General features: G+C 41.9%; 1 protein-coding gene across 1 annotated transcript in view; it reads right to left on the bottom strand.

Moving 5' to 3' along the window:
• The window catches only part of SMARCA1 (SNF2 related chromatin remodeling ATPase 1), a 33448-nt gene extending 27155 nt beyond the window's left edge, over positions 1-6293 (bottom strand). Inside the window, exons 1-3 of the mRNA XM_005484458.4 lie at positions 6134-6293; positions 2517-2603; positions 110-276 (exon numbers count right to left, since the gene is read on the bottom strand). Coding sequence (XP_005484515.3) covers positions 110-276; positions 2517-2603; positions 6134-6214 — 335 coding nt within the window. The 5' untranslated portion in view covers positions 6215-6293. The remainder of the gene's footprint in view (positions 1-109; positions 277-2516; positions 2604-6133) is intronic.
• Positions 6294-14990: the final 8697 nt, after the last annotated feature.

Raw genomic sequence — 14990 nt, 5'->3', positions numbered from 1 at the left:
GTCTGGATTTACTGAAAGTACAATTTCTATGTACAATCTCTAAACAAATTATGTTAAAAGTCTAAGCTGTTTGAACATGTAAGAAGCCAGAAATGAAAATAAAACATACTCCCCAGCTGAAATCAAACTCTGTTTTTCATCTTTCTTCAACCGTGGCCGTCCCAGCTTGACTTTCAGTGGAGATGTTGGTGATTTTTGTGCTGCAGGTTGAATAAAATGTGCAAAAAGTTCTGTCTGCTTCAGGAGGAATTCAAACCTCTTCGCTCGATCTGCTTTCTAGTTTCCAAAGTGGAGAAGAGAATAAAAAAAGAAAAAAAAATAACTTTGCTTTATAAAAACGTATTTTTGTTAAGAAACAGAATTCAGACACTCATGAGAACAACTTATATGAGAAAAGACTGATCTGTTAGACGACTCAGAGGGCCACAAGCATTGTGAGACAGAGCTGGAGCTGCTTCATGGCACACCAGCAGTGGGGAAGGGATGCTTTAATCTTTGTCTACAAAAGATAAAGACAAAACTAAAGCTATGACTTGCAGAAAGGGATGAAATCCTAACCTTGCTCATCAGGGGCAGAACTTTCATCAGCTTCAAGGCTATCAGGATTTGATCAAAGACAACAATGTAGTAACTCTGCTTTTAGTAATATTTCTGAAATAATGGTTGAATTGCTTTCACTCAGGTTCATGAATTTTGCTGTAAGATTTCAAATTTTGAGCATTTCAGTTTTGCCATCTCAATGGGGCACATGCACTTCACTATGTCACACAGCAAAATGTGGCCTTCCTTATACTTAGAAGATAAGATGTTACATTATTTTAAAGAAAAATATGAAAAAATGCAAATTCTATCTATCTGAGAGAATGCAACTGTTATCAGCTTCTCTATGAGAAATCTAAGCACCATGTAACACTGTACCATGTAAGGCAATGTCCCTGTGACCTCATTCACGTATCATGAGAGAAAGCACAAAGAAGTGAAACCGTAGTTGTGCCCCGTGGCCTTTCCAAGGAATGCCCGACCCCAGAACGCCTTTCTGCAGGTCCCGTACAACAACAAAGTCTCCCCCAAGAGCAGGATCGGCACCCTAAGGGCAGCAGAGCGCTCCTGGCGTGCAATGCACGAGGGCGCCACACGAGGGCGCCGCGTTCCTTTAACAGCTTCACCGAGATCTCCTGGGGAAAAAATTACTGCTTTCCCCTTGCATTATTATCGGACCGTTTCTGCAAATAACTTGACAACCGAATACAATGTAAATAAAAAGTAAAACTTTTATGAAAGGGGGGGAAGTAGAGGCATTGATGTTTACGATCATCAGTATAAAAACAAATCCATTCAGAGGATTTGTAGTTTACAAACAAAGCATGATCGTTTTGGCAAAATAATCACTGTTGGTAAGGACCTACATTGAATAAACAATATCATTTCCTGCCTGCAATCATAGGCTTAGCATAAACAGTATGTCTTGATAAAACAGTAAAAGTCTAGCTCACAACTGCACAATTGATAAAAGGTAGATTTTTTGGTATCTAATCCCCTTTGCCTCTTAGGACAACCGAACTACCACTGTAAGATAGAGAAGTTGTAAAGTCAAGTATTACTGTGAAACACGTTTAGCTGTTTACTCAATTCATTCTCAAAGAACAGATTCACTGTGGCTCTTCAGCTATAAATTAGGTGTTCATACATGTAGGTATCAATTTTTCTATGTCTAACAGTTATATTCTTCCCTAACTTCTGTGATATTGAGTCCTTTCAGATTCTACTGTAATTACTTTGCATCCATTTAACATTAAAGCCTTTAAAAACAATGCAAGACAGAGGTACCAGCTTAAACCAAGAACTTACTACAAATGCCATCCAAGGAGTTTTATCATGTCCTGCAGGTTTTTGCCTCTTTGTACCACAGAAGTTACCCTGTTACATCTCCTCTCCAGCATTACAAGCTCCCAGCACTGGTGTCATGGACAAATCCTCTTTTGCATTGTTATGGCACACATATTATGGGACATTTAAATATTTAAGGCCTTGTTTTTATATGAGACAAGCTGGCAGCTTCAGTATTTCAATTAAGAAAGAAGTAGCTTAAGGATGCCTCTGACCCAAGGAATCATCAAATTAAACTGACAGAGACAATTCAAAACAAAACGAGGAGAGCTGTAAATATAAAATGTCATTGAACAGTAACTCCTTACCACAGATGGGTGTGGATAACTAAAAAAGAAACCACAAAACCAAAAATCCACTGACAACTATGAGTATAAAAACCACAGGGTACAACTCCAAAAACCATGCAGACAACAATACTGGGAAGAATGGGACAGCATTTAACAGAACCACCACTGCCTGGCCTGTCAGTCACTGTGAGAGGCACGACATGGACACCTAAATTAATCTTGATTTGGTTTTTTTCTGACACATCCAGGCTGCAGTAACTCCTTGTAACTGTGCTGATCCTGCTCCAACAACCAAGTGCCATAAAAAGCTGCAGTACATTTTCTCATGAAAGCACTTACCATCTTCTCTTCATATTCTGGGTCAACTTCTTTTTCAGGTCTAGCTGCCTTTGGAGGAAGTTTGAGTTGGAATGGGGGATCATTTTTCTGGAATTCAAACAGTAAGCATTTTATAAATACCAGTTTATTTACTTTTTTAGCAAAATGCATCAAACTGAACAAACCTACAATCTGCAAGACAAGCATGCTACTTTTTAAAAATAATTATTTCAAAATTAAATGAGTGCATTAATCATATCACTTCACCTAAAGCAAAACTTCATGTCCACAATGAAACTGAAGAACCTCATATTCATCTCTACACACAGGATCCACATTGAAAGAAATTACTGAAAGAACATTAATTTTAATATTTCACAGAGATTTCACTGTAAATGCATAATTAAGTTTAATGCCTTGAAAAGATATGTTTAAAAAACTAACAGTTTTGATTTCTAAATGCCAGATTCCTAATTCTAAGTCCCTGACACTTGCACTTTGGTTGGGTTTTGTCTGTTTCCACTTCTAGATGAATTGTCACAAGTTCAATTGGAAACAGCTTAACTGCAAATCTAGGAAGATACACAGCCAACCAATTCAATCCATGCAGCAACAACCCCCTGGTACACTCTCAGACAGCAGAAGAACCACCTTATTTACTATATATGAAAGAAATCTAAGGAATTGTAACTAATTGTAACTTTTGTAGTTTATGAGATTCATACCTGTCCTCAATTGTGAAGCTCAAAGCAGGTTTTCCACAACTATATTGGTAAAATGATGAAGTGATAGATTTTTTTCCCCCTTAACTAAGGAAAACTTTCCTAATTGGTCTTTGAAATATGCCAATAAAAAATAAACCTATTTTGAGATGCTTTAAATTCTAAAAATGTTTTTGAAAAGCTCTGAATAAACTAGAAGGAGCTACAAGAGTGCATGTCTGCATAAAATATAACAGTGCAGAGCATAAATCTGCTTTAAGTATCAGACTACTATTAAATACATTAAAATAATAATTACTCTAAACTATTCAGGCTCCAATAGCAAAACCAGGCCAAAATGGTACCAAATATCTGAAAATCTGTCAAGCAACATTGCATTTAAATTTCAGAACTGTTACTGATAAATACACATGCAAATGGGAGGAATACTTTCTCAAGTCACAGATTTGTGTTTCAGGTTTGGCCCAAAGCCATCATTCTCTGCAGAGGTGAACAGTACTTAGTGTATAATGAAGCTGCTTGAGAGCTTAATGATTTTATAAATGCTTCAGCTCACCTGTACAAGGCCAAATGTTGCCAATAGGTAATTTAGAAATATTAGAAATATTCTATTCACTTAAATGTTCTTCAATCACACAGATAATCAGAAAGCAAGGTTACTCCAATATGCCAAAGAGAGGTGATGCAGATGTGGATATTCACACCTCCATTGCATTACTAAACAACACACACTCCAAAAAGAGAGGCTGACACTGCTAATATCAGGTCCAGTCCTCCAACTGAAGTGGCAAATTATTCCTTAAATGAAAACAAATTGACAGTAGGCCATTTCAGGCATCTCCCCCACCTGCCCTAGAAATAAATTAGATAGATATGTGTTACTGGAAAAAAAGCTGTCTGTCTACCTCATTTAAGCATGAAGCTTATTCAAGCAGAACAACTCAATATTATGAGAATCCCTTAAAACTGAAAGTTTTTCAAGTAAATTGCAGTGCAATATTACCTTTCTAAGCCCCAAGGCAGACAGTTGCAATGCCAGCTCTGTTCTTACTCAGATTATCCCAGAGGAATAAAATTTATGGTGGCATACAAACCAAATTTATTCTGAAAGAAGTATTTCTGAATAACACACTGAGTTAAAACATTAAATGAGCTGACCTATTACTGCAGCCACAGCACAATAAAATCACAGTGTACACCTTATCCTTAAAGAGAAAACACTGTCCCTGCCACCCCCAACTACTTATTGCAGTGTTTCTGTTAAATACTGATGGACAGGCATCATACCCAGACTTGCTTCTGCATAATGCTCTGAATTACAAAAATCTACACTTTGACAATTACTAGATTTTGGTATGAGTAAGAATACTTCCCCCTAACAACTGGGCCATGTAGCTATATACAACACAGAAACATAAAATATTTCCCAAAGTCTGAGAGCTTTTCCCTAGAAACTTTGAACAACATATCTTCATCATATAGACGGCTGACCTGTCAGGAACCAGGACAGCAGAAGCCTCTGTACAATTCACCACCACAAAAGTAGTTTCATTTTTAGCTCAGGAAACTCACCAGTAACAATGTGTCTCTACTCTACAACCTATTTCCCATATAGATTAAACAGTCCCCTGAAAACTGCTGTCATTTAAACACCTTACAACATCCACGCAGCACTTTCAAAAGTCCTGAGTATTCCAACGATACAACATAATCCCCCTAAAATCTCTAATATTAAGCTACCCTAAACAGAGTTCCTAAATTCAGGCTGAGAGATTTCTATCCAGAAAGTTTGACAGTCCCAACATGAGGAGGCCCCATGAACACCTAAATAAACAACTGGGAACAAGAACTGCTGCTGCTTTAGCTGACCTCACCCTTGCAATTTGTGCTACTGAAAACTGAGCAGATGCACTACGAATAATTAGGATTCCTTCTGTGTTAAACTCACATACACAAGGTGGAAATACATTTCCAAATAGCCAATAAGGCAGTTTTGGTAGTTCAACAAAGACTATTTATGAAGTAAAACACTTGACAGGGGAGCAGAGCACAACAGGTTGCATGCCTGCCATGTTAGGCAGATACTGTGACTGTACAGTTGACATGCATACAATTTTGCAGAGTAAGTTGGATACAATAGAGAAACAGCCCTTAAACATTTCCTCTCGAGTAACCAAAGTGTCCCTTAACTGTCTGTATACATAACCAAATAAAGCTTCATTCTTTACAGCAAAATGGACTGTCACCAACAGGGATAAAACACCTGAATGTACTCTTATTGTTAGTTCCACAATTTTCTCCATCATAAACACATGATGTACGGTCCTCATTCCACTAAGTTTTTCCTAAGATTCATTCTTCGGGTTAAACCTTGTTCTGTTTCCAAGGATACCTGAATACGTCACTTTCTACAAGCCTTGTGTCTTTCTTCCAAAAACCTAAGGAGAGGCGACCGGCAGCCATACGCGCTGTCTCGAGGGGTGCATTCTGCACCAGGGCACCATTCGAAGCTGGGCAGGGGCACCGGGAGACCCTGACCCCTCCGGGGTGCCCTCCCGCCATTCCCTCCCCGGGCCCTCGGAGCTCCGGGACAGCTCTCCCCGAGGGCGGGAGAGGCAACAACAGGGCGGGGGGCTCCGGCAGCTGACCCCGCAGGCCGCGGGGCTGCAGGGGCTCCGCACGGGCCCCACGGCCCCAGCCCCGGGCTGCAGAGCCGGGCCGGGGGCACGGCAGGGCGGCGGGAACGGCCGGGGCGATGCCGCAGGGCGGGCTCGGGGCCGGGGGTGTGCCCGGCCCGCAGGGCGCCCGCGGGCCGCGGCGGAGGGGCCCGGGCGGCGCGGGCCGAGCAGGGGCTGCAGGAGGGAGCGACCGGGGCAGGCTGCACCACCCGCAGGGCCCCCCGGGGCGGAGCGGTACCTCCTCGGGGCCGGGCTCCGGTGCGGCGGCCGTGGCGGAGGACGTGGAGGCGCGGGGCTCCTCGCCCGGGCCCGGCTCCATGTTGAGCTCGGCGGGCGCCGGGGGGGCGGGGGCGGCCCCACCGCCCCTCGCGCCGCGCGGCCCCGCCCCTCCGGCCGGCCCGCGCCGCGCCGCTCTCGCGATAACTGCGGGGCCCGGTGCTGCCGGGCCGGCCCGCCCAAATGACACCGCGGCTCCCTCCGAGCTGACAGCGCCTCAGCCCGCATTGGAGTCCGATGGACCTTAAAGATCAACTTGTTCCACCCAGCGGCTATGGACAGGGACACTGCACTATCCCAGAGTGCTCCAAGCTCCATCCAACCTGGCCTTGGACACTTCCCGGTGTGAAAAACGCCAGTCACTTGTTTTTAAAATTTTGAAAGTTTAATAGTAATAAAATGGTTATGAAAATAGTGATACAATTAGAGTAATAATAATTTGGACAGTTTGAATTAGGACAATATGAGACAATAAAGGCAAAGAGTTACTGACAGTCTAGGTACCTTTTTCTGGGCAGCACGAGCCCGAAAAAGGACACCCGTTAACAAAGGATTAACCCTTAAAAGCAATAGCCTGTTGCATATTCATACACCTCGTACATGATGCATAAATTCCATTCAAATACAGGATTCTGTCTGGTCATCGTCAACTTCTTCCTCTGAATCCTAACAGCGGCTTCGAGGGAAGAAGTTCCTTTCTTTTGATAAGAGAGCAATAAATTCTTTTTCTCTGAAAGATTTAGGTGTCCTGTGGCTGCTATCTCGCTGCAAGTCCTGTCTTTAAAAAAAGTATCCTACATAGCATAGTTTCTATTTTAACATTTTTTATAACCTAAAACTATATTTAACACACAACTTAAGAGAATTAATACAGCATTACTTTCTAACACAACACGTATAATATTCATTGTAATATTTGCAAAAAGCGAATAATAAAATACATGCATTTTTCACACAGGGATCCAGGGGCAGCCAGAGCTTCTCTGGGAAACCCGTGCCAGTGCCTCATCACCCTCACATTAAAGAATTTCTTACTAATAATTAATCCAAATCTTTTCTTGTAGTTTAAAACAGTTCCCCTTGTCCTATCTGTCCATGTAAAAAGTTGCTCTCTCTGCTTCATGAGCCCCTTGCAGAACTGAAAGGTTTCAGTGAGATGCCCCTAGAGCCTCCCATTCAGGAGCAGCGCCATCCCAGCCTGTCCCCACAGCGAGCGGAGGTGCTCCAGCCTTCTGCCCTTCTCCTCTGGAGTTGCTCCAACACGTCCTGCCATGCTGGGGAGCCCAGAGCTGGGTGGGGATGTCACCAGAGCCGGGATCCCGTCCCTCTCCCTGCTGCCCTCAGTGCTTTGGGTTCATCCCAGCAGCTCCAAACCCTGCTGCAAATGGCAAGTGTGCCTTCCTAAACCGCCCCAGAGAGAAAATCATCTGTTCATGTCTGCAGGTCTAAGAGGTACCAGTGGAGCTCACAAAGCAAAAATAGCTTACAGGATTTTTTTTTTTCCTGAGCAATTTCAAATTCAGCAGTGTTTGTGTATTTCTTTTGAAAATTGCAATAATGAAGTCACTCAATGCACATATTGCACTGTCCCGGCAAGACATTCAGATTTTCAGCTGCTGGGCTTTAAATCTGCTCATACTGCTAAAGAATCCCAAAACAGTCCTTGAGCTGTTAGACTTAAAAAGCATAGTTCCAAATCAGCCATGTTCCCTGGTGATTACTTACAAAGGCAGTAGCATGAGTCTCTTCCCCAGTGGCAGCAATGGAACCTTAGCCCAGTGGGCAGAATGAGCAAACAATGCTACTTCAGTCCAGTGAAAAGCTCAGTAACTATCATCAAAATCTTAATTGCATAACTCAACAACTAAACTGAGCAAATGGGTTATTGCAGATCTCATATGCTGCATTTAGAAAAACTTCTGAGACCTCTATTCCATCTATGCATTGGTTCCAGTGAAGTGCCAGTAACATATGTCTGAACTGTTTCCATGACTGCCTGATTACTCTGAAATTCAGTATCTACTTTATGGCCCATCATAGACAATCTAAGCTCCAAACTCCCCTTTTTCATGTTGTGAAACAGCTGCAAAGCAGTAACAGTCCTGTTCCAAATTATTTAGCACCTTCTGTGTATGCTACATCGTCCACAAAAAAGCAAGGCCCACAGCATCTGCAGTAGCCCTTGCACATGATTTATTTTTAAAAGCTTTGGGAAGCATATTTTTCACAGAGCAATCGAGAAGAGTGATGTGACTGGTTTTGAAAGAGTACTCCAAATAGCTTTTCCAAGCAGCACTCTGTAGAAAATGTAGTTTACCGTTAGCTATGAGAAAGTCTCTAAGGTGGGAAAATTCCAGTCCATGACGTGGTTGTTCTTAACCTTCAGAGCAAATAGCGCACTAACCACTTTTAATATCTGCCTTGTCTTCTCCACTTTCAAATGCCTGAAGCTTCTGTTTATGCAGAACACTCTCAAGTGTTTGTCACAGCTTGTTTTTTCATTGGAATTCACAGGAACATTGCATGCTGTACAAAACAATCGAGCTGCTGCTTTTATCAAAGATCTCTTTTGGCTATTTTTTGCTTGTGTGCTTCACATTTACATTTGACACTTTGCAAAGATGTTCTTAGCTGCTTCTCAGACTGTGCTGTGTACTCCTTGTGGATCTGCAGCAGTGGCTGAAAAAATCACTTAGTCACAAAACAGTGTTATCATGTGATAATCTAATAAATTGTTTTTAAAAAGTAGGAAGTGCTTTTTTTTGTACTTACTTTGTATACTAGATTTTTGTAATCATATTTGAAAAATTCTACCAAATATATTTTTTTTTTCATGTGTTGGGAAGAAAGGGGCTAGTTGTCCTGTTAACAATGTAGATTTAGCTCTTAGCTCCTTGTTTTCCCAGGTTTTTACTCTGTATTTTACAGAGTGTTAGATATAATCACCAGAGTGAATTTGTGGTCTCCTACACCCCAGTTTAGCAGGACTCCTCTGCCCGTCTCAGAAAGATGCACTTAACATACTGTATGATGAGAATTATGTTTCCTTGTCAGATTTAAAAAGAGAAATTGCAGGCTCACTGTTACCCACTTGTACGTTTTAAACACTGCTGAAATATCTAAAGAGCTGAGAAGATACAGATCCAGTGACATTTTTTTCTACTATCCAGGTAATTCCATAAGATTTTAAAATTTTGGAAAATGATTACTCAACCTTTTCCAAATTGCAGCAGTTTTCATTTCTCTAGCACAGATATAACTGGGTTTGGGTGACTTCTTAAACAAATCTTAATATTCTGTGGAATTGCTTTCTAGGCCAAGTTGCTGTACAAGCCCTTTTGTGTGAGCTGACAAATGCTGGACCTGTAACCCAGCAGGCTGCTGAATTCATGAGAACAAATAAACTCAACACAGCAAGAATCTGCCAAATCCATGCAAGGCCACTGCTAGCAACAGGTTTGTAAGTCAGACCACAGCTGAAGAGCAGTGGCTATGGCTGATAACTAAAAAGGGCGTGAGAGGATTATGGAGGCACCTGCTGAAAAAAGAGGAGCCTTCGAAGACCTTCTGAGCCCCTTGGTAAGCAGGTGGGGCTGTCACACCGACCAAGGATTCAGTGTTGGTGAAATGGAACCATGTGAACGCACCGTGGGGACGGTGAGCAGTAAAACCTTGATTCTGTAGAAAGCAAAAGATTAAATAATAAACTATGTCTTAGATATCAGTTGCGATGCGTGTCTTTGCTGCTTGACAGTCCCATTTCCGAGTGGCAGTGTCGCTGTCCCGTGCCACCAGGTGGCAACACCGACCTGTGCTCAGCTGCGGCAGTCCTGGCAAGGGCATCCGGCAGCCTGGGGACTGCTTGGTGTGAATGCTGCTCAGTCTTCAAACTATTCTGATCAAGAACAGGAAAAAAATAACAAAGATTACTTTGTAATAATTAAAATTACTTTTACTTGCTGTTGTTTAATTACCTCTGTAACTGTATCACGTACATATAGCACTTTCCCATAGAATGGCAAAGGGGTTTTGTCAAGAAGGGCCTTGGGAAGGTTGTATCCTGTTACTCTGGGATCTGTTCACTCCCACATGCACATTCAGGAGGTTCTCCATTGAATGCCACAGTCCAAAATCCACTTCTAGGACACTGGTTTTTTCTGGCTTAATCCTACCAGCAACTAACTTTAACCACAACTGTGCAATGCACGTTACTGTACGCAATAAACAGCTTTATAATTCAGCTTTATATATAAACAGCAGGACCTGGAAGTACCATAGCTATCTCTGGGGCATTTGCAAGTTGACTTGAATAGTTGCCACCTTTATCTCCGTGCCTACATCAGCCTCCAAGTGTGATCAACCACAGTAACCACGTTACCCTGACTGCAGCAGTGCTACTGACTTGCTTAAAACGCTTGTATCATGTGTTGCTTTTTTAATGTTGCTGCTAGTAACAGGTTATTTCTCTACAAGTAACCTTGGCTATGTCCAATAGCACAGTTCTATGCATTCTTGCACTCACCTGTTTCATTCAGTTACTTATTTCACAGGTTCCCTTCCAAGTTTACCAACTTCAGGGTTCCAGATTATTTTCTTGTTCACAGGATTAGAAAGAAGACTAGGACTCCTCCTCTAGAGCTTACAATAAAGAAGGTTCTCCTCAAACGTGCTCTTGGTTTATGTGCCACTCCTTTGTAAGCCAGGTTTTGCTGAAGATGCCATTTCCAGGGTGTCCATGGCTGCAGAGCTTTGCAGCAGCTGAGAGGTGAGAGCAGCCCAGCTCATGGCTACAAACAAATGCTCCCTGATTCTGCATCAGTAACAGGCAGCAATGCGCCCTCATAGACTTGGCATTGAGTATTCTTGTGGAAAAGGGTTGGCATGTTTTTGTTGTAGTTGCTTGGAGGTTTTGTGAGAGGTTTTTTTTTTTTTTCCTTGTTTTTTTTCTTCTCTTGTTTGTTTGTTGGGTTTTGCTGTGGTGCAGGCTTCGTATCAACACATCAATTTTCTGTATCAAGCTTTCATTTCATCCAACAGAGAGTCTCTGCCGTTGTCAATAAGGTTTGCAAATGCAAGAGCACATTCAGCATTGGGAGCTAAAACAAAATAGCTAATGTGTCCTTTGTATCTGGTTCAAAGTGTTGATAGCTGTAAAAATACTCTTTGTTTTTACAACTTTATCCCAATATTGCATTTTTAATCCAAGCTTTAGTAGCCAGAGCTTTATTGTGGTACTGGAAAGTCTTCCAATATCCCTGCATTTCCCAACTACGCCGTTTTTTACTTAATTTTTTTTTTTTTATTTTTGGCTGTGTGTTCATTGTCACACGGGGAGAGCCAGGAGCTCTCACAGTTTGTGTTCCTGACCCCTTGCACTGTTGCTGTGTTTCTGCAGGTGAGCAGTGGGTTAGTTCAAGATTGTAAAAAACAAAATTGATCCTAACAAAGAGAGTTACTATTTTTTCTTCAGATCAGCCCAGCAAAACAACTCCACTGCCCACGCACACAGGGGCCAGTGCCAATACAGCAGCAAAACAGATCTACAGCGAGATGAAGGGTGTGATTGCAGCCACACTAATTTGTATCAGTTTAAGCTACCATAACCAGGATTTAATAAACAGCTTTACAACTGTGCATTCTGTCCTGAATGCCAGATTTTGCCCACCTACAAACAATGATGTCATCCAGATATAACAATGATTGGTGATTCCTTTGGAGGTCATAAAATATTTCCTGCTGTAATAAGCTACTACTATGCCAAAATCTGAGCACTGTCTCAAGAAGACAGTCCCTGACCAGAAGAGCACTTTAAAAGAGATTTTAGGTCAAAGCAAAAGCTGTCAAAAGTTTCCTCCAACTGCAATGAAGCTGAAGCATAATTTGCTGCTCCCTGCAATGGCATCTTTTTCTCCCTAACCTATGCATTAATTTTGCAATATTGCAAACCTATAAAAACAAACTGCTCTTAACAAAGACAGAGCATTATAAAATTTGGAATATTTGTGAGAATCCAGTGAGCAGGCTGGTGCAATACAGCCTTTAACACTCTTAAATGTTGGTTAAGATTCTTTCTTCACAAAGAATTCTCTTACTTCTTTGCCCAAAACAAATTATATCTCTCTTAACCAAAAGCCTGTGGGTTTGATTTCACACAGATTATTTGTAAACTTAACAGTTCTTGTTTAGAGGTTTTAGCATGCACCAGGATTTCCTTTGAATACAGGAAATGCACAAAAGGATGCTGCAAAATACTGCCTGCCAAACCTTGCAAACATGGCAGATCCATTCCATAAGCCAAAAGCCATCACTTCAGTTACTACAGGCTTTATCCTGCTGTGAAAATTCTTGTAGTCTTGTCCTTTATATCTATTTTTACTTGTAAACATCTACACACTCTGAAAAACTAGACTGAAGCTATTCTGTTTTCCAGAGTACTATCCATTTCTGCTAAGGGGTCTGTTAGACAAACATATTTTATCATAGTCCACATAGGATATGTGTCTGCTTTTCCCCTTGCTGTCATTTTTCTCTTTTTTTCTGCTGCTATTTTGCTTCCCTGACTGCCTGGGCCTTCTTTCTTCCTCATCCTGTACTGATTCTTCCTTTTTTGTAGCACTCTCAAACACACAGCTGCCATCAAAACAATCCCTCCTTTCCTGCATTTGCATTCTTCACACTGAGCAACTTTTACACATAGAGTTCAGAAATCTAGTCTGGTTGCTGTATTTTGGTGCTTTGCTTTATGCTCTATTTGCTGTATTTTGCTCAATTCAGTCATAATTAAACATCATTAATTGCCTAGAGAGGGAAGGTGTCTCACCCACAGTTCTGCCATTAGCATGAAATTTTCTCCCAAGGGTAACAGGTAGGGTTCCTATTCATTCTCAGGCATTTTTGGGCACTGTAGAGAACAGAGGCAGGCAGTGTCCTCTGTTAATTCTCCTGAGTTCATTTTCTCATCACTCCAGATTGTTCTCTGGTCTCAGCAGGACTATTTGGGCAAAGCTGAGACCCATCCTCCAGCTCATGGTGAGTCTTCCACATTTATGAGTCTGAAAATAGCTAGACAGATATTTTTTCATCTGAACATAAAACTACAGACTTCTTTTTCCATCTGTTTCTTCAGGCCTACCTGGCATCCTTCTTTAAGCTTCCCATCCAAACTTCAGGCTGCTCCAGGTGGTCTGGAGTAAATGGGTCTCTGCAAATCCTCACTTTCAGGGTATTAAAATTCAAATAATGACTTGCTATTTCTGATCTGGAAGAGGCATATCATAATCTTGGTGTCAAATAGATTATTTTGGATTCCTTTAATAAAGTAAAAAAGGTAAACTCCTTCAAATTGCTATATAAAGTAGACCTCACGTGAGCTGAGTACTGATCATTGTTGCAGATGTAAAATGAAGTAGATTTTTCTTAACTCATAAAAGTTATTAGAACAATTGTAATAGAAATTTTGGATATGTAAAAAAGCTTTTGTACCTCCTCCCTCAATTGCAAGGATTATTTGCTGACCTAGAGGGGCCAGTAATATCCCCATGAGGAAATCCTCAGAAAATGTTTGCTAGTGATTTACATGTGGAAAGGAACTGCCATTACTTCATCACCTGTGTAGACATCATAAAATTGTTTACTAGTCTGCAAAGAGAAGCTGAAAATTAGCAAATCCACAATTTTTAGTGAGTGATTTTGTGGATGACAGAGGACAGAGAAACCTCTCATCTGGCAAAAGAGCCAGGGCAGAGGTTTGAACCAAAGTGAACCTGTTTGTTGCCACTCCCACTTCAGAAAAAGTTTAACATTTGTAAATAAATTCACTATTCAGCAGAACTCCATTCTTCCACCAGCTACTTTCCTAAACAGGGGACTTTGCTATGAGATGCTGGATGTCTGCTGCTGTTTCACAGAGGAGATGAGTGCCAGAGGGCGTTGGTCTGTTTTCTGAAAGGGACTGACAGAGTTCTCCCTATGTGTCATGAGAGCTTTTGGTAAAATTAGATTCTGCCCTGTCCACAACAATAAAGGCCGTCCCCACACACAGCTTACACAGTTCAGAGCTTCCTGGAGCAAAACCACAGCAACGTTCATCTGCTGTCTTTTTTCTTTTCACAATGGCCCCTGCTCCCAAATCAGGTGTCTGCCCATGGGGTGCCACTGCCACCAAGGTCCTGGGGGTGACAGAGCACAAACCAGGCAGAAGGTATTCATCAATCCAACAGCACAGTGCAGAGGGTCAGCACCACCCTGGGCCTGTGGGCAGGCTCCAGTTCTGGTAGTTAATTGTTTAAACAACAGCAATAAATCGTGACTCCGAGGGTCTGAGTGCGTTCCTCCTTTAGACCTGATTTGTATGGTGAGGACAGGCTGTTGAAAGGAAGAGCAGGGGCTGAATTATCCCGTGACTTTGCTAAATTTGTCCTTGTGAATGGAGAGAGAGAGAGAGTGAAATGCTTGTCTGCAGGGGGGAGCGGAGTGGTAACTGTCAGGAGCAGCTGGAACATATATACTGTGTCGTGGCTTTTTGTGGCACTGGGCTCCTCTGCTTGCTGAGAGAACGCTGCAGAGGCATGTTAGCATTCTGCTGAGTAAGTGTGCTGCGAGTTCCATGTGTAAACAGGGATCAGTTGCTAGCTGAGAGGAAAAGGCTGTTCTCCCAGGGCTGTGGCCGTCTCTTGCATGCACCTCAACCTTCTCAAAGCCTGCATGGTGGTGTGAATTAAATGTGAGGCTAGATTCTCAAGAAACTATCTGCGTGTGGAAATGTCAGTTGAGATAACTCTGGTATCTCTTTCTCCTTTTATATCTATACATTTGTGAAT

This window comes from Zonotrichia albicollis, chromosome 14 (genome assembly GCF_047830755.1).
Source record: "Zonotrichia albicollis isolate bZonAlb1 chromosome 14, bZonAlb1.hap1, whole genome shotgun sequence".
NCBI lineage: Eukaryota > Metazoa > Chordata > Aves > Passeriformes > Passerellidae > Zonotrichia > Zonotrichia albicollis.
This window is presented reverse-complemented; position numbering and strand designations above follow the sequence as displayed.